Source organism: Tribolium castaneum, chromosome 1, assembly GCF_031307605.1.
Source record: "Tribolium castaneum strain GA2 chromosome 1, icTriCast1.1, whole genome shotgun sequence".
NCBI classification, from domain to species: Eukaryota; Metazoa; Arthropoda; class Insecta; order Coleoptera; family Tenebrionidae; genus Tribolium; species Tribolium castaneum.
The window spans coordinates 3,040,955-3,063,302 of record NC_087394.1 but is presented as its reverse complement, the minus strand read 5'-3'; the positions used below and the strand labels follow the sequence as shown (position 1 = coordinate 3,063,302).

General features: G+C 31.2%; 1 protein-coding gene across 1 annotated transcript in view; it reads right to left on the bottom strand.

The window, feature by feature from the left end:
- Positions 1–4,085, bottom strand: part of LOC658656 (apterous a) — a 136,184-nt gene extending 132,099 nt beyond the window's left edge. The window contains 1 exon segment of the mRNA NM_001145869.1: positions 3,863–4,085. Within this exon segment, the coding sequence (NP_001139341.1) occupies positions 3,863–3,910 (48 nt within the window). The 5' untranslated portion in view covers positions 3,911–4,085.
- Between the last annotated feature and the right edge of the window lie 18,263 nt (positions 4,086–22,348).

Below are 22,348 nucleotides of genomic sequence, written 5' to 3'. Positions count from 1 at the left end.
CAAAATAAAGCTATTTTTTCGAAAAATTGTTTTACATTATTATTTTCCACAATCATCTTTACCATAAATAAGAATAAACACTGAACTTTTAGTCTGCATTTGAAGAAAACGAAGTTCAAAGAGTGATCTTTAAAATTGTGGGGAAACTCCGAATCTTTATTTTTCTTTTATATTTGGACTCCTTAAGCAATTCTCTACAATACTCTGAATTTTGAGACATCCTGCATTTCTACGATATTTTTAATCCACTTAAAAAAAAGAAAAAAAATGCTTAGGCACAAACGTAACAGGCACATTAATTTTTTTCTACGTACTCGTAACTATTCAGGTCCCAATAATATTTATTGATTGTTGAATATCTCGTGACCTTGCTCCACTTTATACAAATGGCAATTACTTTATAAGTACTACTAAAACGTAAAATATAGTATTTCAGCTCCAAAAGATGCCTACATAACAGTAATAAATGAATAAAACATGGTAAACTTAAAAAAATATAAAAAGTTATTAGAAATATACATAAACAACCGACAAAATTAAAAAAATAACCGTCATTAGTTTTGACACAATTCGACTTCACCTAGTCTCTTTATTACATATTTAAACGTACCATTTACTAAAAAAGTAAAAATAAAAATAAGTGCAGCTTTGAATTGTTTAATTTTCACTAAATATTTATTATATATTGTAATTTTTTGTTTTAGTTTCAAACTATTTTTTGTTGCTTTTTTATAATAAATATCTGCCGATAAAAAAATGTAATGTATCAAACTTGCCTTTTTTTATTTGCCCCCCACATGAGGTCTGATAACAATAATGATAACAAACTGTTCCTAATTTAATCATAAATAGCTGGGTTTAAACTTCATACTTTAAAATATCGCACACTTAAAATTGGACTTAGGGTGTTCCTTGCTTTAGAAAAATAAATCCGAAAAATCTTTTTCGAAGAATAATACACTTGGACATCCTCCTTCCAAGAAGCGCGTGTCAGAGTGACGTCCATTGTGCCATCATAATCCATCCGGGCCCTCGGCCTTGAATCCGTCCCTGTCCCCCAGCTCACTTAGTAACAAATCTGCCTTTATCTTGACTAATATGTTAATCGCAGAGACAGGGTGTCCATAGAGTTGAAAACTTGACCCCGAAAGAGAGTATCTCCAACAGACAGATCGCGGTGACCCCAGACGAGTAAAACAAACAACGCTATCACTCCTCACAGCCGCCTTGCTCCACAATGCAGCAGCGTTCCAACCAATTTTCCGACATTCGCGAATTCAAACAAATCATCAAAAAAATTTATTTCAGCAGCAAAACCAACAAATTCACTATCAAAAAAACTCAAATCACTACATTACAGTGAAAAATATTCGTCGGGGAATACAATGGTTTATTTACTAAAATATGTACCGGCATTTTGTTTGTTTAAAAAAAATTAAAACCCCCTATGACAGAAAACTCGTTTTGTTGTGGTATATACGAGGGTGGTTCAAAAAAACACCCCCTACAAAATCATTGACAAATTTTCGAAATAACACTTTTAATTATGATTCCGCTTTCCCACGCTGGAAATGGCGACAAATTAGTTATGACAGTGGATGTTAATTATTTTCGGAGACGTCCGCTTTATGGCCACTAAAACGGAGATACTTGATGGAAATTAAAATTCAGTAGCCGGCGGTTTAGTGTTTCTCATCAAAAGCTTTTTTCGGTGTTTTAAATTCGAATAAATTTCCTGTTCTACGACTGCTGGAGATATGGAGAGTGACGCAACTGTCAAATTTCACGTTTCAGCGCCATATGTCATGCATGATTTGCATTTTTTCACCGTTACCACCTTCTAGGGCCGATGCTAATTTGGATTAATTGACTTTTGCTTTTTTATTTATTTATTAAAATTAATTAGAGTGATTCACACAAAAGATTTCTACGCCAAATAACACCCGATTAAGCTATTACATAAACTGTTTAAATAGTACGTTTTATCAAAAACAGCTTAAACTTATAAATATTTATTAGAACGATGGCTGTGTGAATTATATGAATCAGGCGGTGTTACGCTAATTTCGACTTATATTTAAATTATAGCCTTATTAGTTCGTGCATTTGCTGGTTTAGAAGTACAAGAATTCGGAGCGAAAACAGGCAAAACCAGTGTCAATTGAAGATAAATAAAAATTCTTCTTAAAGAAGATTATTTCACCTTCTTTGGCCACAAAAGAAACACACAAAAGGCAGAATGCTAAATCTTGACAAATTTGCTTTCTAATGCCAGACAATGACCAACCCTCCCATAGAGAGGACATGTTCACTCTCACTGGGGTGTTTGCCAGGCAAAGCTTGCCTCAAATATACAACAACATTAACTACTCGTACAATTCCAAAAATCAAGATATTTAAAATATTCTAATTTGCAATAAAAATCTTAATTCCATATTTTATCGACGTTTAAGTCAATTACGGTTAATTTTAAGTACTCATAAAAATAATTTATGGGTTAGTCAATAAAATAATAGTAAAAAAATTAAATTGTTTGATTTTATTAATAGTAAAAATTAATCCTGTTATTTGTTAGATGGAAAACGGTATTTTTGTTGCTTAAGGTGGGACAATTTTTAAAGCTATTTCTCGTTTATTCACATTTTTCTTGGAAAAAAGCAAAAAATGTTTTCGATCAAAGTAACCCGTGACAGTTTAAATTTTGTAAATTTTTTCTGAGAATTAGCAGATAATTATTTAAAAAAATTAATTCTTTACTTGTTCTTGAATAACAAACGCCAGCTTATGTTTCTTAAGGTGAAACCTGGCCTATTTTCTCTGACTGAATATTTTAATTTTGTAACTTAATATTAACTTGTTCTTTTTAAGAGAGAAAAGTTATTTTAATTGATGAACAAACTTTCTCACTCTGACAACTTTTTTAATTATTCAAAAACTATAAGTATACAGAGTGTTCAATTAACTCCTAATCATAGTAGCCTGTGACTATTAAAAATGTATGACATTTGTCCAATTTTCACAATGTTGCTAACTTCCAAAGTTACAAACCAATCAATAATAAAAAAATTGTTTTTGTTTTGACTACTTAACATTTTGAAATTAATTTTTTTGTCTGTTTTTAGGAAAAAAAAATTGTTTTGTTCTTGTGACATACCAATTTCAATTCCAAAAAATGTAGTACCTAGTTAGGTATACAGGGTGTTCATCATAGTTTCTTATCAAAGTGACCTGTGACTTCTGGTTTAAGTTGGCAGTGCCTGACCGGAAATTTAATAAAAAAAATATGTATAGTAAAACAAATGATTTGAGGTTCTTGGTTTCGGAATATCCCACCATCGACCTTCAACTGTCTTTAATCCCATCCGTACCATCACAAACCCATAACTTTCGGTAATTAATGGCGACCTTCTACCTGATAATAATAGAGTCAATTTGGCTACTTAATACCCGACTTTTTTGCAAAAAAACTACAATTTTTGATTCGATTCGTCCATGGCCTGCTTCCTCAACCGCTGGTTAAAAATCCCATCACATATGACATAAATATTAAAATCGAAGTTGGCTCATTTACGCTCCATAAATGGCAGCATTCCTAATTTGTCCAGAGCAGGCTATGTTTTTTGATCCAAATGTCAAAATAGTTTTTGTTCGAGCATGGACGACTAGATTTAATGAGGTTGTAATTGTAGGTACGTCTTAACGAGAAACAATTTCATTTCATGAATGAAAAACTCACTCTTCGAGACCGGTTCAACAAATATAGAATAAATGGAGGTAATAAGAAAGTCAAAAAAGTAAACATAAAACTGAGGAAAAGATCCGTCGGGTGTGCTTTGGGCTTCCAGGGCCTACCGCCACTTACCCAATGCATCCCGGGCGTGTGAGAAGCTCTTTCTTCAAACACTCCCATCTGCAGTGACGGCAGACCCGGTGACGTTTCGTACTTTTCCGAAGCTTCTTCCGTCACTGCGCCTTCAACAACCCCCACAGACACAACCCTTAACCCAACACTGTGGCCACTGTCACATCAACCAAAAAAAAAAATTTAAAACAATGTCACATCACTCGCTACGTCACTGGTAATTGAATAGTTCCCGCACACCCGGTACCGACTTAGTGCCGTAAACAAACACTTGTGTAAAAAAATCGCTGCGCATGTCACTCGATTTACATCACTATATTACAACGTCCAAGAGTGCGTGTGTAATAGCGTTACACACTTGTTTTGAGCGTCCGCGCACTCAGACGGATCGCAGGCGGCTGGTCTCTTGCGCATGTGAGAAGGCGAAAAGTTTAAGCCCCGCCTTAGGGTAAAGGGTGGGGTTAGCGGGGAGTGGAAGGGAGGTGCTGTCCTATAAGCGAAGCCTTCGTATTTGTTTATGTTGGAGACAAATGCAAGGGATGCGATTGTCACGAGGGTGGGGGTGGAGTGGTAATTATAGCGCGAGCAAGCCTGATGATGAGTTCATTTGTTTGCGGTTTCATGAATGGAGTTGTAGGGATTTTTACGACTTTGTTAGTTTTATCGCGTTGGCGGTAATTGGAGGTTTTGTTCTGGTGAGATAGCAGTTGTCAGCGGTGGTTTACATATCACATTTTATGGAGAATGCACTTAATCATTTTGATATGCGATAAAGCGGGTTTGTAAGACATCCAAGTGGAAGATAAAGGTGTTACAGGTTGGTACATACGTAAATGATGGAAAAAATGAAAAATTGTTATGATAGGTCGGCTAGAAGACAGATGAAGCTTTCAAGTCTAATTAAATAAAGTAAAAAACAAATTTATTCCAAAAATTGGTTTATCTTTTTGGAACGCTACTAAAGTAGACTGAGTGTCTCCAATAAATTTTGTTATCTTTATCTAAGCATAATAAGAACATAAAAACACTTAGACAATGATAAGAAAGACATTAGGAGTAAATAGTGTTACTTACCTACTATGAACCAATAAAGAAACGGAACTGCATTGTCAAAATTATCCAAAAAAATATTGGTATACAAATATATTTTTGAATTTATACTAAAACACTAAAATACCTGAAAACAATTTGCTTTCGTTTAAAGTGAAATGAATTAAATTGTATAAAACCATTATAGTCATTATAGTAGAAATAAAAATTCAAATTTTAGCTAAAAATTTCAAAAATTGAAATGTTTCATAAGTACCATTAATACTGGCTTAAAAAACTGTAAAATGAAATATGTTTCAAGACGATATACTGAAAAAAAAATTCAATGTTGTAAGTAGAGGAGACCGGGGATAGTTAACTATAGGGGCTAATTGCCTATAACTACCTATCTACATATTACGCCGATTACAGCGAATCTAAAAAGAGCTAGAACAAAACGTTTTACTTAATCGTAAAGAACACTTTAAAATAGAGTATAAGTTTTAATAATATTTCTTGTAACACTTTAAAAATTTGTATTGTTTTTATGTTTTTCAACAAAACAAATTTAATAAAAATCTATGTGAAATGATTCGAGGAATCGACAGCCGTTGAGAAATTCGCCATATTTCTAATATTTTTTGAGTTATATTTTTTATGTCGAACAAAATCTTGGATAAATAAAAAAACAAACTTATTAAATTTTATTTTATTTTTAACAACTTAAGAGAATTGTAAAGGCATAGAAAACTCCATAAAACTTTGGTGGAGTGAGTTTTTAAAACAAAAATTTTTTATTTTTGTGAAATCGCCTAAAAAATACGTAAAATGAGCCATAAAACACAATGAAACAAACCGTTTTGCTATAATTATAATAAGTGTTATAATTTCTACAAATTACTCCGAAAAATGGTGCAATTTTCACATTTTGCAATTTTTATAGGGCGATTACGGCGAAATTATGATTGAAAACAAAACGATAATTTTTCGTATTTTCTCAATTACGGTAAAACTATTCAAAAAAGTAGAACTATTTTAATTCTACCTTATGTAAAATAATCCGGGGAATCGACTGGCGTCAAGAAAATTGCAAAATTCCCAATAGTTTTTAAATTATAAATATTTTTTTAATTTTCCCAATTTTTGCATTTATAAGCAATTTACGAAAAAACGATTTGTCTGAGAACAATGACCTTTTTTGAAAAAGATAGACAAGTAAATGAGCTTTCCAACGATAATAAACTTCATAAGGTTACCTCTAACAGTTCCGGTAACAAATTTTTATTTTTATTTATTTTTTGAATTACGGCAAAACTATTTAAAACAGTAGAGCTATTTTAAATTTGTCTTATGTAAAATGATCCGGAGCATCGACTGGCTTCAAGAAATTCCCAAAATTCTTTATAGTTTCTTAGTTATAATTTTTGTTTTAATTTTACTTATTTTTGCTTTTATAAGCAATTTATGAGAAAACTATTAGTTTGAGAATAATGATATTTTTTAAAAACGATAGACAATTAAATGAGATTTCCAACGATAATAAACTTTATAAGATTATCTCTAATAGTTCCGAAGTTATTGCTCGATAAATGTTCCGGGTACCAAAAATCCACAAAAATCTCGCAAAAATTAAGAAAATCAAACATAAAAAAATCGAACCTATTGACTTTGATTGTATTTTTATAAACTCGAAAGAGTTGTAAAAGCACAAAAAGTCCATAAAACTTTAAAAGAGTCATGAATTTTAAAAACTGTAAATTTTGTCTAAAATTTTAGGCAAAAAATTTTGAAATTTTTGATTTAGTGATACCCTAGTTATAATACCGTAGAATGCTCTACGACTGTTAGTTTCAGGCCACTGTAGCTCAAACGGCTCCGTATTTTTTCGAAAATATAGATACTTTTCAGCGCATTTTTTTATAATTTTTTTGCGATTTTGATTTTTGCTCTAAGTCTTATAGTTTCGGCGAAAAACAAACGTCTGTGTATCGCCACCACTCGCCATCTAAATCAACAGAAGGTAGTTTAAAAAAACTACTCTCAAAAGGATCCACTCTAACTTTGAGGCGTCATCGCGTCCTTTGTTTCTCCAGACATCCGTTGGAGGGCGTACGAATTGTCAATGCCGCTTGATTGACATGAATGGGTTGTAAAAGAATGTCGAATACCAGTAGTCGCCGTCTTGAAAATTCACCTCATCACCAACCGCTGCAGCAGTGTGTGTGCAACGAAGAAGAAGAAAAAAAACGAACAGAAAACAAAGAGGTGAAACGCATAAAACGAACGAGCAAAATCGCTTAGATATATAAAGTCACTATGAAACAACACCTGATTTATTGCCACTTGTAACGCAGTGATATACGAGTTTGTTTAAACTGGCTATTAAAGTGGCGTTCACACCGCTCTGGGCAGGCGCTCAAGGATGAATTTTGAACGAGATGGGCGGTCAGGTTCATTTCTTTCTTATTATTTCCACGGAGGATAAAGAACAGAATGATGGAAAGTCAATAATCAATAAGTCTTCCCTCTCGCTCACAACTCATTTAAAAGTCTGCTCTTCCACTGCCCAAGATCAAAGCAGTGATCTAAATATAATCCACATTCCTCTTTTAATTCCCACTTCACCAAACAATATTTCATTACTTTATTCAGGTACTAGTAAAAAATTGTTTAAATTCATAAACATGTGTTTTTATTTGTCAATTTAAGATTTAAAATACGCAATTTTTGCCCACCCTGTAGGTACAGGATGCCCGTTTTTAGGGTTCCGTTATTATAAGAGATACGAGCTTGGTTAAATTAAGGCATTTTTATGCTCAACAATTATCTAAAAAAATTGTGTCATTTTTAGTTTTTGAATTTTATTTTTTAAACTGAAAATCAAAAGAACTGAACGTTTTTACGTAGGACGTGCTTCAAACACATTTACACGAAATCTAAATCTGTCATCACCTTTTCCAAAGCTTTCTTGATATCATAGTTACAACAGTCAACTTTGGTTTTTCTTAAGGACGCCATATTTGATACTTGTATTTTTGAAAAATCATTTTGTTTCTGATTACAACGATGTATCAGATGATATGATCTAATCTAACATGCTGATTAATATTAAGAAACAGCTGTTTTTGCACAGAGTGCTTAGGAAAAAAATGCCAAAAATTAAAACAAATGAAATTTTGACAGTTCTATTAAAAATGCGAGTAAAATTTTTATAACTTTGTCTTGTTTTGTTTTGCGAAGAATAAACTTCTAGCTTATTATCTAGTTTAATTTTTAAATCAAACGCTTAAATCTCTAAAATCTAGTTTGTTGACGTTTTTCCCAAAGCACTCTTCGCAAAAATACTTTTTTCTTCATTATGATCAGCATATAAGATTCTATCATATGGTAGCGCTCAGCTCCGTTTGCGTGTGCGTCATCTGACATTTCTGTCACTACGTTTACATAGCAAGGGCATAGCGGTCAAAAACTGTCAAATATTTTTTGAGGTTACGAAGTGTTTAAATTATGAGTTGTTACAAAAAATACAGATTCACAAAACAAGAACTAATAAACGCAGAATCAAAAACCTAACGAAACGCAAATCACAAAACACAATAAACGAACAGAAAATACTTGCGATTAACACCGATAACACTTTCGACAACCATGCGACGACGTCTATAATTTACTGTCAATGTCAGTTTGACAAATTCGTGACACTTGACGGTGTTGTCGAAGTGCACATGTAAATTAATGTTCAAGGATACCACCCTTAGATAGCCCTTAGCAGTTTAAATTTGCAATATTTTTGATAATTTTTTATAGCTTTGTGTTGGTATTGAAAAAATGAAATTGATGACGCACACGCAAATCGAGCTGACCGCCACTATATCATGTGATACATCGTTGTAAGCAGAAAACAATACATTTTTCAATAATACATAAAGCAAATAAAGCTTTCATAAGAAAAAACAAAGTTAAGTATTGTAACTCTGACATCAAGGGCGCCTTGGAAATTGCGATGGTAGATTTGGTTTCCTTGTAAAAAAGTGCCTGAAGAACGTCTTAGCTAAAAACGTTTAGTTCTTTTGGTTTTCGCTTGAAAAAATAAAAACGAAAATTAGGTACAAATTTTCGTTTTTTTTATTAATTCAAAAAAACCTAAAAACCTCACTTTAAATTTTCTTGCTGATAACTGTACAGCATAAAAATGCGCAATTTGCTCTAATTTAACCGACCTCGTATCTCTTACAATAACTAAGATTCTAGTGGAGTTCGAAAAACGGACACCCTGTACATCAAAGGAGGAAGAACTTGATGGTTTCACATGCAAATAATAGTTAAAAATTCGCTCGTGGCTTTTATGTCATCGTCGACATCCATCATGTCTTGAGAGCAAACAGCAAACAAATCGGATCGCTGTTAAAAGGAGAATTTATCAGTATTTGCCATTTGTATGACCAAACAGCTATAGTAGTCTCTGACAAAGAGATTTTAAGTAGTATGTAAAGACCATTATAGGTAAATATTTGATGTTAACGACCAGTTTACGGCTAGATCTGTTTAAATAATCCGTCTGTGAACACGGAACCGTTCGTTTGCCATATCTGATGTTCGCTTGTTAAAACTTCCAACCGGCTTTTGTTACAGATGTCACTATGATGGGCGAGTGCGTCCGTCCGTTCGTTCAACACCTTTCCTCCAATTTCGACAGGGGCGGCTCGTCTGATTTCAACTATTTGTATCAATTATAAATCTAGAGGCCCGAGTATTTTTATTAAAAAAAAAAAATTAAAAATAAAATTACACAATTTTTTGTTCAGTTTTAAACGCTTTTTGATTGGTCTATTTTACAAGTGGGAGTGCCATATCTCTCCGATACCCAATGATAGTAGGAGGTGCTTTTATACTTGTTCAGTTACTCATTCCTGGAACAAATGAGACACCACTGAACCGGTTTAAGGACCGGTCTTTTTCACAAAATTGAATTTTGTTTTTTGAAATAATTTTATTTTTTCTAACGAAAAAAGATCTCTAATCTCTAATTATAAATTACGATTCTCTCGTTTGTTCTTCTTCTTACCAACGATTTTAGAACAAAAAAGTGTTTTTTGTTGATACAATGATGATAATTAGGGGTCGCCACTGGACTGTGGCGAGTTGCAATTGTATAAGAAAAGGGGAAAAAGGGACGAATTGGGCACTTAACGCCCATCGATAAGTCGTCATTGTCGTCGATTAGTTCGGGTAATTGGGGCGCCGGTAGCTGGCGACAAGGCGGTGTCCCACAAAGAATGCTTATCAGTTATGGATTAGGTCGCGTGTGGCTGTGGTCAGCACCTGCCCTGGATGGACGCTTACAAATTGAAAACGGGATTAGGGCAAGGACTGACCGGTGGACGGCCAAAAGGGTGGACTACAGATTTTTCCACTTTCAAAGTGATTAAAAATAAATTTAATGATGGATTTTGACCTTTACCGAGTTGGTTGTTACACTAAAAACGCATTAAACAACAAATTTTGAATTTTTTTTATCTAACAACTAATTTGTTAAATTAAGGTACTAATTGGCAGATACAAATAACACCAAATAGAAACTTTGCAGCTGCTTTTATCAGAGAAAAGCTCTAATGCATATTCAAATTTGATCACTTTATACAAACTTTTGAACAATATTGTCAACAACTGTCATTGATGAAAGTTAATATTTTCGACATTGTATAATTTTAAAAATAGTACCTACAATTATTTTCCAATTTGCCAGAAAAAGTTTCAAAAAACAAGATGATTATTACTACTTGATATTAATTAAGTCTCTGCACACAAAAATAGTATTACTTTTGTCATTCTAAAAAAAACAATAGTGAAACGTTTTTTACTACAATGTGTTCAAAAATGGTTGTTCATCAAGTTACCTATGAAATTTGAACGTAATGTGCCGCTTGATTTAAATTGTGAATGCCGTCAAAGTAAGAAATCCGTCAAAATATTGTAAAAAGACTTCTAATCTAAAAGTACACAACAACAAAAATCACAAAAATATAATACAGAAATGAAGACGAACTCTACACTTGAAACAACTTTGCGGAAAATTGCAAAAAAATGAGTAAAAAGTTAGTTAGAGTTAGAGGTGACAACACTCAGACCACAATAGTCACATTAAATTTGAATTCCATAGTCGACTAGATGATCAACCATTTTTGAACATATTGTATAATAACTATTTTAGTTATAAAGAAAAGTAGAAAAGTTCTCAAAAAATTTACGTAAATAAAAAAAACATAAAGTGTAGAAGCTGATTTTTGTGCGACCATTAGTTTTTGAGATAAAATAAAAAATATAAATCAATTTTAACAGGTTCACCCTGTATACACAAATAAGCTTATGATTTTTTTAAATAAAAAGTGACTGTAACTTATTGTTTTTCTCGATTATTATTTAGTTGAGAAATAAAATAAAAAAAATAAAAAATAAAATAAAATAAAATTGTATAATATAAATAGAATTGTATCTTTTTGTAAGACTTTACAGATCAGATCATGAAAGCACTAAATTATTGAGTCTTATAATGATATTAGTTAAGTTTTTGATAGTTTTAGAACGCTTTTCAACCAAAAACATAATTGTTTCGTCAAATTTTTTAAAAATACTCTGAGTATGAACGAAAAATGATGCCTTGTCAGGAAAAAAAATTGGTTTTTAATCAAATTTTTTTACTCCAATCAACAAACTAGTCAATAATTTGTAAACCCAAAAATACACTTTTTTGTTTTTTTTCGTGCATTTTGCATAAAAGCATACTTTTTTTCAGTGAAGGATAAAAAAAGCAATTTTAACTTCGGTAATTTTTAATAAGAACTTTTCTAAATTTGCTCGAAAATAATTTCTATTTTTAAACAAACACACTATTATTCACCACTTTTTTTTTCAAAAATCAACAATTAATTTTGTAGAAAATAGTATTACTTTTGCCATTTAAGTATTTAAGCACATTTCTCAGCCAGCCCTATTGTTTTGTCAAAATTTACTCAAAAAATCGTTGAATTTTCGACAAAAAGTTTGTTAACCTTGGATTTTTGAGGAACTTAAACATATTTTTGAGCTAAATACTTGATAATTTTTTTGCAAAAATGTGTTCATTTTTTTTAAGTTAGTTTACTTTACCTAAAATTTATTTTGCTATCAAGCATTTATGTTATTTATGGTCCTTAAAAAACCATGACAAAAAATATTAATTACAGTTTATCATAGAAGCTAAAGAAGATAAAAAAGAGATAATTTGAAAAACATATGTATTTTTTTATTAAAGTATTATCAAAGCTATTAATGCAAGGAAAAACCCATGTATTTGAGATAAAAAGAATGCACAATTTTTCTAATAATTTTGAATAATGCTACTCATTATAATTTATAAAAAACAATAAATGTGTATACAAATATTATATTGTATTATTATTTCTATGCAATTTTGCTTCTGTAAATATGTATAATTGCACCTATAGTTTGTTAGTGCCTTTATTTTACCAACAAAATTATAAAAAATTTCTGATATATTTTTTTAAATAACAAAACTTGCATTTTTTTTTATTTTAATGTTTTCTTATGTGATGTCTATTGGTAGAAATAAACAGGGTTCTAAAAAGTATGGATTCAGTTAAATATTATAAAAACTATACATCTAAACTGATTGAATTTTGGAGATACAAGGCTAACTTGATTTTTTTTGAATAGCAAGAAGGTGGTTTAATTTAATTTAAGAAGTGTATTTTTTCCTGAGATCTGTGTTAGAAATGTAATCTTATGCTAATAAATTAACTTTAAGTGCAATCACAACGCAAATATAGTTATTATTATAAAACTTTGCGATTTTTAGCATTTTAGCAATTAGTGAGCTTTTAAAACGCATTTTTGCGTTTTATGTTATACCGAGATTTTCCGGTAAAAAATAAATCAATCGTAATTTTTTGAGTTGGTGTTATTTTTTGCCACGGAATTATTCTTAGCTTTGTGTTTTCACAACGAATTGCGGTAACAAATTTGTCTTTGACACGCAGAAACCTGACCACCGTAAAACCCGTTGATTGGTTCAGCGACATTTATAAATGCCGCCGTAAATTTCTTAATAAACTCGGAAATAATCGGGCGCATTCCTCCGCTGGCAAAAACCCGAAATGGTTGTATACGTAAATCTTCGTTTTTTCTCTCATTCAAGCCCAATCATTTGCGCTTCCCGTATCCTCCATAACGAACCGATCCTATCTGGATTTTAATTATCCTTTTTAAAAAGTGAGCCCATTACCCTGGCGGCGCATTTTCATCATCCACTCGATCTAAATTACTAATTAAAATGAAACATGCACTCGAAGAATGAATATCACTTTGCCCTTATTGAACGCATTTCTCATAGTAATGAGTGGAATAAGTGCGGTATCTGAACAATCTGCTACTGGTTTCGCGCCACGGATACCTCGCTAAAATCCAGTCGAAGGAAGAAGAACACTTTGTAATCCTGTCAACGCGACCGCGGGCAAAACTCTCATTATGCACTGGAAAAGAGCGAAAATCCAGAAAAAGCAATACATTCAACAAAAGAACGAAATTATTTTCTTCAAAACGGCAAAACCATTCGAAAAAATAAGACTGTTGCAATGTACATTCATGTACATTCAATCGATAAACTCAACAGTTTTTTAGTTATGAATTTTTGAGTATGTGATTCAATTTTGCTTTTATACGCGCAATTTTGTGGAAAACTATAACTCGGAAAACAATGATCTTTTTTGAAAAAGATATATAATTAAAAAAGTTTTCTAAAGATAGTAAACATCATAGGGTTATCCCTAATACTTCCGGAGTTATTGCTTAATAAATGATCCGGGTACCGGAAATCGACAAAATTCGCGACAAAAATTGAAAAAATCAAACATTAAAAATTTGAGCATATGGACTTTTTTTTACTTTTAACAACTGCCGAGGAATGTAAGAGCATATACAAGTCCAAAAACCTACGATTGAACGAGTTTTAAAAACAATTAGTTTTTTCACCTTTTTAAAGGTAAGCGTTTTACTCAGGAAGTTTTAGCAAAAAAATTCAAAATTTTAAATCTCGTGAAAAGTTGGTATAATACAGAAAATGAGCCGCTGAATTCACTGGAACAAACCGCATTGCTCTACGACTTTTAGTTTTTGAGTTATGAATTTTTTTGTTGAAAAATTATTACGCAAAAAATTAAAAAAAAATTATTCTTGTGAAATATTGACGTAATATGTAAAATGAGCCGCAAAATTCAATGGAACAAATCCCATTGCTCTACGACTTTTATTTTTTTTTTATTTTTTTTAGTGAAAAACTTTGATCGCCTCTGTAGCCGGAACCGTTGCCCGGAGCGACTCCGGGTTTGGGCGAAAAAAGGTTTCCATTTTGACTTTTTTTCAATTTTCAACCGCCAATTACGGCGAAACTATTAGAGTTATCGAGAAACGAAAAAATGGAGGACAACCGGAATAAAAACTCTACAAAATGGCATAGGACTCAAAGCAATATCTCGCAAAAAAAATTTTAATTTTCAAACGCCGATTACGGCCAAACTAAAAGAGCTAGGAGAAAAGGCTTTTTTAGATCGGAAAGAGCACATCAAAATCTATAAGATAGAATCGGTTTTATTTGATTTTAGGACTCTTTAAAAATTGACCGATTTCTAAGGGGGGGGGTGTTAATTTTTTTTTAATTTTTTTTATTTTCTCATTTACGGCTAAACTATTCTAAAAAGTGGAACTATTTTGATTCATACCTATGCAAAATGATCCGAGAAATCAATTGGAATCAAAAAAAGCTTCAAATTCCCAATAGTTTTTTAGTTATGAATTTTTGCGTATATGATCTCATTTTTGCTATTATTTGCATTTTCTCGAAAACTATAAGTCGTACAACAATAATCTTTTTTGCAAATAATAGATCATTAAAAGAGCTTTCCAAGGATAGTACACCTCAGTTGGTTATCTCTAATAGTTTCGGAGTTATTGCTTGATAAATGATCCGGGTACCAGAAATCGACAAAATTCTCGACTGAAATTGAAAAAATCAAACATCAAAAATTCGAACATATGGACTTTTTTTTGACTTTTAACAACTGTCGAGGAATGTAAGGGTATATACAAGTCCAACAACCTACGATAGAACGAGTTTTAAAAAAATATATTTTTTTCACCTTTTTAAAGGTAAGTGTATTACTCAGGAAGTTTTAGCAAAAAAATCAAAATTTTAAATCTCGTGAAAATTTGGTATAATACAGAAAATGAGCCGCTGAATTCACTGGAACAAACCGCATTGCTCTACGACTTTTAGTTTTTGAGTTATGAATTTTTTTGTTAAAAAATTATTACGCAAAAATTAAAAAAACTTTTATTCTTGTGAAAAATTGATATAATATGTAAAATGAGCCGCAAAATTTAATAGAACATACCGCATTGCTCTACCACTTTTAGTTTTTTTTTATGAATTTTTTTAGTGAAAAACTTTGGTCGCCTCTGTAGCCGGAACCGTTGCCCGGAGCGACTTCGGGTTTAGACGAAAAAATAGACAAAAATAAGCGCTATCAGATGGTTTTTTGTTCGTTGCTCTAGGTCTTACAGTTTCCGAGAAAAATGCAAAAAAAGATTTCCATTTTAACTTTTTTTTAATTTTCAACCGCCAATTACGGCGAAACTATTAGAGTTATCGAGAAACGGAAAAATGGAGGACAATCGGAATAAAAAACTCTACAAAATTGCATAGAACTCAAGGCAATATCTCGCAAAAAATTTTTTCAATTTTCAAACGCCGATTACGGCCAAACTAAAAGAGCTAGGAGAAAAGGCATTTTTAGATCGGAAAGAGCACATTAAAATCTATAAGATAGAATCGGTTTTATTTGATTTTAGGACACTTTAAAAATTGACCGATTTCTAAATAATTTTTTTTTATTTTCTCATTTACGGCTAAACTATTCTAAAAAGTGGAACTATTTTAATGCCTGCCAATGCAAAATGGTCCAGGAAATCAATTGGAATTAAGAAAAGCGCCAAATTCCCAATAGTTTTTTAGTTATGAATTTTTGAGTACATGATCTAATTTTTGCTTTTATTTGCATTTTCTCGAAAGCTATATGTCGGACAGCAATAATCTATTTTACAAATGATAGATCATTAAAAGAGCTTTCCAAAGATAGTACACGTCACAGGGTTATCTCTAATAGTTCCGGAGTTATTGCTTGATAAATGATCAGGATACCGGAAATCGACAAAATTTGCGACAAAAATTGAAAAAATCAAACATCAAAAATTCGAACATGTAGACTTTTTTCGACTGTTAACAACTCTTGATGGATGAAAAGACCTATAAAAGTCCAAAAAACTGTGATAGAAGTAATTAAAAAAAAAATTTCACGAATTTTACCCATTTTTCTTTTTATTTTAAATTTTCTCAAAAACTGTAAGTCGGAGAACAATAATCTTTAAAAGAGCTTTCCAACGATAGGGTTATCTTCATTGGGTTATCTCTGATAGTTCCGAAGTTAATGCTTGACAAATATTCCGGGTACCCGGATCAACCAAAATCACGTCAAAAATTCAAAAAATCAAACATAAAAAAACCGAAGCAATTGATATTTTTTTGCACTTTTGAAAGCTTAAGAGAGTTGTAAAGTCGTAGAAAAGTGCATAAAACTTTGCTTGAGTAAATTTTAGAAAATTTTATTTTTTTTATCTTTTAGATGCACCTCTAGGATTAGTCCAATTTGAATTCATGTTTACACTTTGTTCAAAAATTTAACTAAACACATTGAATATTTCTAGACTGTTGACGTAGAAACCCTGTCAACAGTGAATAGGCACTTGAGGACATCTTGATTTAAAGATCGGCAAACAGTCTCTCGAGAAACCAGAAGCAAAATCCAGCAAAAATCCACCACAAGCTCCATTGCGTAATCCAACACAGCGCAAACAGAGATTTTTACACCGCCTCCCAACTACCTGACGTACTTAACAAAGCTAATAGCCGCTCTAAACCGACAAACTTGACTCGGACAAGATAAACAGAAAATAATAATCGCCAGAGGACGTAATGACGATAATTCTCCTCCAACATTCAACAATAGCAACGGTGCTTCAAGATCGTTCAATAAGGCACACGTCATCTGCTTGCGGCCGCTCTGTTATTTTTTTCTTGAAAAGCGACAAGAATTGACAGCTGTCACTTGGTGAGTTTCGCTCCGTTGCTTCCATGAATACGCCACCACCTCCAGTTTCGAGTGGAAACAGGATTTTGGTTTTATTATACTTATAAGCGACGATAAAAACCCCACCACGTTCCTTTCGTAATTATCTATTGTATTAAATGTACCGTAAATTCGGTTAGGTTGTCGAAAAGTGGCGCTTAGACACCGCCGAATTTGCATCAAATTGATCGCTCAACAATTAAGATGCAGGAACTGAGATGTTGCGTCATCGATATGTAAATGATCCTCTGATGGCTTTCAAATTAGTCAAAATTGAATTACAAATTACAAATTTTACCGTTTTCGTTCAATCACCATCAACAGTGGAGTGGCTACCTCCAGTTTTTGATAAAAGACTGGTTTAAAAATGCCAAGAAGCATAAAAAATATTACGGAGGCCTCTGTAGAAAAACATACAACGTGATTCAAAAGTGCCAAACCAACTTTCAGAAAGTGATAAAAGACGTTCAGCTAACTTTTTATTTATTGCAGAGCTATTATATTTCGTGAAAAAAGCTCAAATATTACCCAAGAAATGGTTAAAGCTTTCGTATCACCCTGTATATTATGTTCACATGAATTAAAATTAAATTTAAAAATTGACAAAAAAATGTTAGAAAGTTAGGTCTAAAATGACATAAAGCAGAATTAGATAAAAAAAAATTTTTATCTAATTATTTTTTATCTAAATATTTTCTTCTGGTTTGCCCAGTTTTGAGTATTTTTTTCAGAATAATTTCGAAAACTTTTATTAAAACATTAGAGGAAATCATAAAATTAAGTGTTTAAATTAAGGAGTTATACCTATTTACAGTAAAAGCTCTCTTAAAGGACACCTCCTGTAAGCAGAACTCTCTGATAAACGGACATTTTTTGAGCTAATGTATATTGAATGCTATTGTTTCTCTTTTAAGCGGACTCTCCAATAAACGGAATAATTTGGTTTCTTGCCAACAAAATCTCTCCTTTAAGCGGACATCATGTCTTACGCGCGTGTGTTATTAAGTAGTTACTATTTTGACAATTCATCAGAAAATTCCGGAAATTACATAAGCCGGTACATGTTTTATTTCAGTCTCAAACTAATTCAGATTCAGACGTTAGTCTAGTTCTTTTAAACCTTTCTTGACCGACACCTCCGAACAACGGACACCTCTTCACAATGGATATTTTGTAGGAACGTAACAAAACCTATATTAAAATTTTCACCTCCCATTAGCGGACACCTCTCCAGAACGGACAATTAAAGTTTCCCCATCGGTGTCCGTTGTTGAGAGGTTTTACTGTAATGGCATATAAGACTAAAAAAGTGTAAGTTAATGTTAACAGAAAAATTATAAATTTTGGGTTGTTTTTAAGCTGCAAATATTGTTAAAAATGAAGATAAATTGGTGGTAGAAACGTTTGTGTTACGCAAACCTGTAATTGGTTTATAAAAGCGCTTAATACAAATATTCTACTTTCTGGACCAATTATCTGGACGAAAACTAAAAAGTTGGTAATGACATTGAAAAATCAAACGAATAACAAGAAAAGTTTTAAATTTATCACATAATTTTCGCGTACATTTCTGAAGAATCTGCGAGTACTGATGTAGTAGATTTTAAAGAAAATAAGTTTTTTTGTGAAAGAGTTTATAAGTATTATTGTTGTTCCGATACTTAAAATCATGCTGCTACCTCTTTAATAAATTCTTTTTAATTTATGTTTGGGCATAAATTATTAATTCTCTTAAGAAGACATCTCCGTTAACCGGACAAAAATCATGTCACCGTTGATGTCCGCTTATAGGAGATTTTACTGTACTTTATTCAATTTCAAATTTTTTTTTGACAATTAAACTTTATGTTAAACGGAAGATAAAATAAAGCAGAAAATCGCAAAATTATTAAATTTGAAAAGATTATGTAGGTACATAATACAAAATTTTCAATTTTAATTATTATGTATGTAGATTATTGGTACGAAATTTTTGCAATTTCAAACATTTTCTTAATTGAATGGTATGACTTTTTCATTAGATTTTGAGTCAGTGTTTCATGATAAATAAATCTATTAACAATATTAACCAAAAAAAACAAAAAATTGCAAAACATTTTTCCCGGATTTAGCATTTTCTTACCGAGAAACTAATTTGGAATTAATAATAATTCTACAAAAAATCCACCGAAGTTCCAGTAATTCCACTAAAAACGTAATAGTAGTTCTAAATTAATTCCCACTCAATTCTCGTCATTTCAAGTTAATTTCTGTAATTCCAAATTATTTTTGACCCTAGTTCTAAGCAATTCAACGTAAATTCTGTTCCAACTAATCTCGAAACTTCGAAAAAAATACAATAATTCCAAAGAAAATTCAGTAAACGGAAATAATATAGAGTGTGTTTGGAAAAAATTCAATAAAGCAATGCCTCTAATTAATTTAAATGTTTAACTTGTTTACAATTTCTATCAAAAAAATTCCGAACTTTATGGTAGATTAATTGAGTGGCTTTGCATATTTTACTAACTTATAATAAAGCATAATTAAATTTAATTCGGCTCGATTAATTAATTATTCGACAATAAATTAGGAAATAACTAATTAGAACATTAGAAGTTGACAATTATTGACTATTTTGCAAAGCCTACTTGATGATTAGAGACGAAAACTAAAAAGTAAAACTCGTTCTTGTGATTATTTAAAAGTCTTCATAAAAGTTGATTTTGATTGCCATTTTTTGATCATTGCACACAATTATTTACTCGTTAAGTCCTCAGTTACAAGTCACATAAAATCTGTGATTTTTTGAATAAAAACAATACGAAAAAAATTACTGTAAATAGGAATAAATTGAGTACGTTTCATTTAAAATTTTTTAGCTGTATTTGCAGTTGAAAATACAAATTTTTAATGTAGTCCCGAAAAAAATATTTCTGTATTACCTTGTCAACTTTAATAAAAACGAATTGGTCTTGATTTTATAAATAACATTATTAAATATAAAACGTGACAGAATATTTTAACTATAAACAAAAAGATTCCACGGTTTTTGTTAACTTGCTTATTTATTATGTGTGGATGATCATGTCGTAACTTTAATCTAGTTATATTGCGTACGATATTATAATAAACCTGCACGCTTATTAGCATAACATATGATTTAGATAACATGGGAATTAGCATATAATCGTTCAATTTTTCAGACTTTATGAGCCCTACTGTACCAGTCTATAGTCAAATTTATGGAGCTCAGTGAATACCTAAGCGTTGTTTGTGTGTTGTTTACAGTTATTTTCTGTAAACTTAAAACATTACAATCTTCCCGAAAATCTCCTATTGTTTTCAAAAACACTTCATTCATAATTTTAACCATCCGATGATTAGCATCTCATCGTCAACGAGGCGCTCCAAGGCCACGCTCGACACCGCTCGTTCCCATAATGCTCCGCCACTGCTTAGCATAATTCATTTTTGTGAATGGTTGTGGGATTTCTCACGTACGACAATGGAAAAGCACGCTCTGCATGAATGAAATTTCATTTTACTCCATGACCTTGGCGTGTGAAACGCGCATCTTTGGCAATTACTCATTTCTGATCAGTTTTTTTGAGCGTTTACCGTTTTTAATGAATGATTTTAATCGACGTTTAAACATTTAATTCCGGCTTTATGGGGCTTTTGACCTTACAATTCATCCCCTACCACTTTCAAGTCAGCAAGTGTTATTATAAATGCGATCCGAAGTAAAATTTTCGTTGTACTTACAGTAAAAAGTTTTGTTTTGTAATGTTTTTGTTTCCAGATACAGTAGAACCTCTATAAACCGAAGTAGCTTGAAGTAGATTTTGCCACAAAAAATTCGAAGTATCGGTGTTCCTAGTTAAAGAACAGTGCTTTTTTATTCTCTTACATTGTTTTTTTGATTTAAGATTTAAAAAAAATCGAGTAAACACTCAATACTCAAAAAAATAAGTTGATTTTTTAGTTTGAAATTTCCATATTTCTAAAAATCTATGTTCAAAATCCTCAATTTCAAAATTACATTATTGTTTTACCGTTTTCAGCATGTTTTTAATTCAAAATTTTCATGTTTTGAATTCAAAATTTTTACCAAACATTATAAATCTCTCAAAAAATCACTGAATTTGTGTTTTTTTGTCAAAAATAATAAAAAATATTCAAACTATCGTCAAATTTGCAGGGTTTTTCAAGCATTTTTGGACAAAAACTACTAAATCAAGTTTACTTTGTACAATTTTTTTTACTTTTTCAAAATTTCATTTTATTTTTTGATTAAAAACTCACATATTTTGCGAAGTTTAAAATAAAAAATACCAAATTGGATCGAAAAAAAAACTTTTTTTAAACCGTTTTAGAACTTTTCGCGTTTAAAACACAAATGTTTTTCCCGAAATTGAGTGAAAAACGTATAAAAACCTCAAACTTAGAGTAGACTTTACCGAGTAAGCAAGCACACAGACGTTTATCTAAGGTTGTTTTAATGTTATCACAGTTGATATAAAGTTATATGTGTCAAAATTCAAAACGTTGATATTTGGTTGTATGATTACGTTTTTTTTGCGTAGTTTAAAAACTATCTTTAATCTTTTTTATCAATTTTATTACTATATTTACGTAAAAACGTAGAAAAACTTTAACGTTGTTATATTATTAATGATCGTATTTATTAACTTTCGTTTTAAACGTATAACTAATGCTTCAAAAAAACTGAATTTGTTTTTTTTACTTCAATTTTTTAATAAATTATGGTAAAGAAAACAAAGTTTTCGCATTTTCCAAGTATGTAAATTGATTTTTCAATTGGAAATTTCCGTATTTCTAGAAATTCTAAAAATTAAGACTAAAAACCTCAATTTTAAATTAGCATATGTTACCATTTTTTTACAATTTTCAGTACATTTTTGACTTAAAAACTCGAAATTTATGCCAAACATTATAAGTCTCTCAAAAAAATCACCAAATTTGTGTATCTTTTGTCAAATATAGTAAAAATATCTAAGCTATTGTCAAATTTGCGCGATTTTTCCAACATTTATGTACAAAACTACTAAATTAGGCTAACTATTGTACTATTTTTTACTTTTTTCAAAGTTGCAATCTATTTTTAGGCCAGAAACTCACCTAATTAAATCGAAAAACCCAAACTTTTCGGTCTGACACACAAATGTTTTACAAAATTTTGTCTAAAATTTAGGCAATCATTATTTTTTTCATGTAT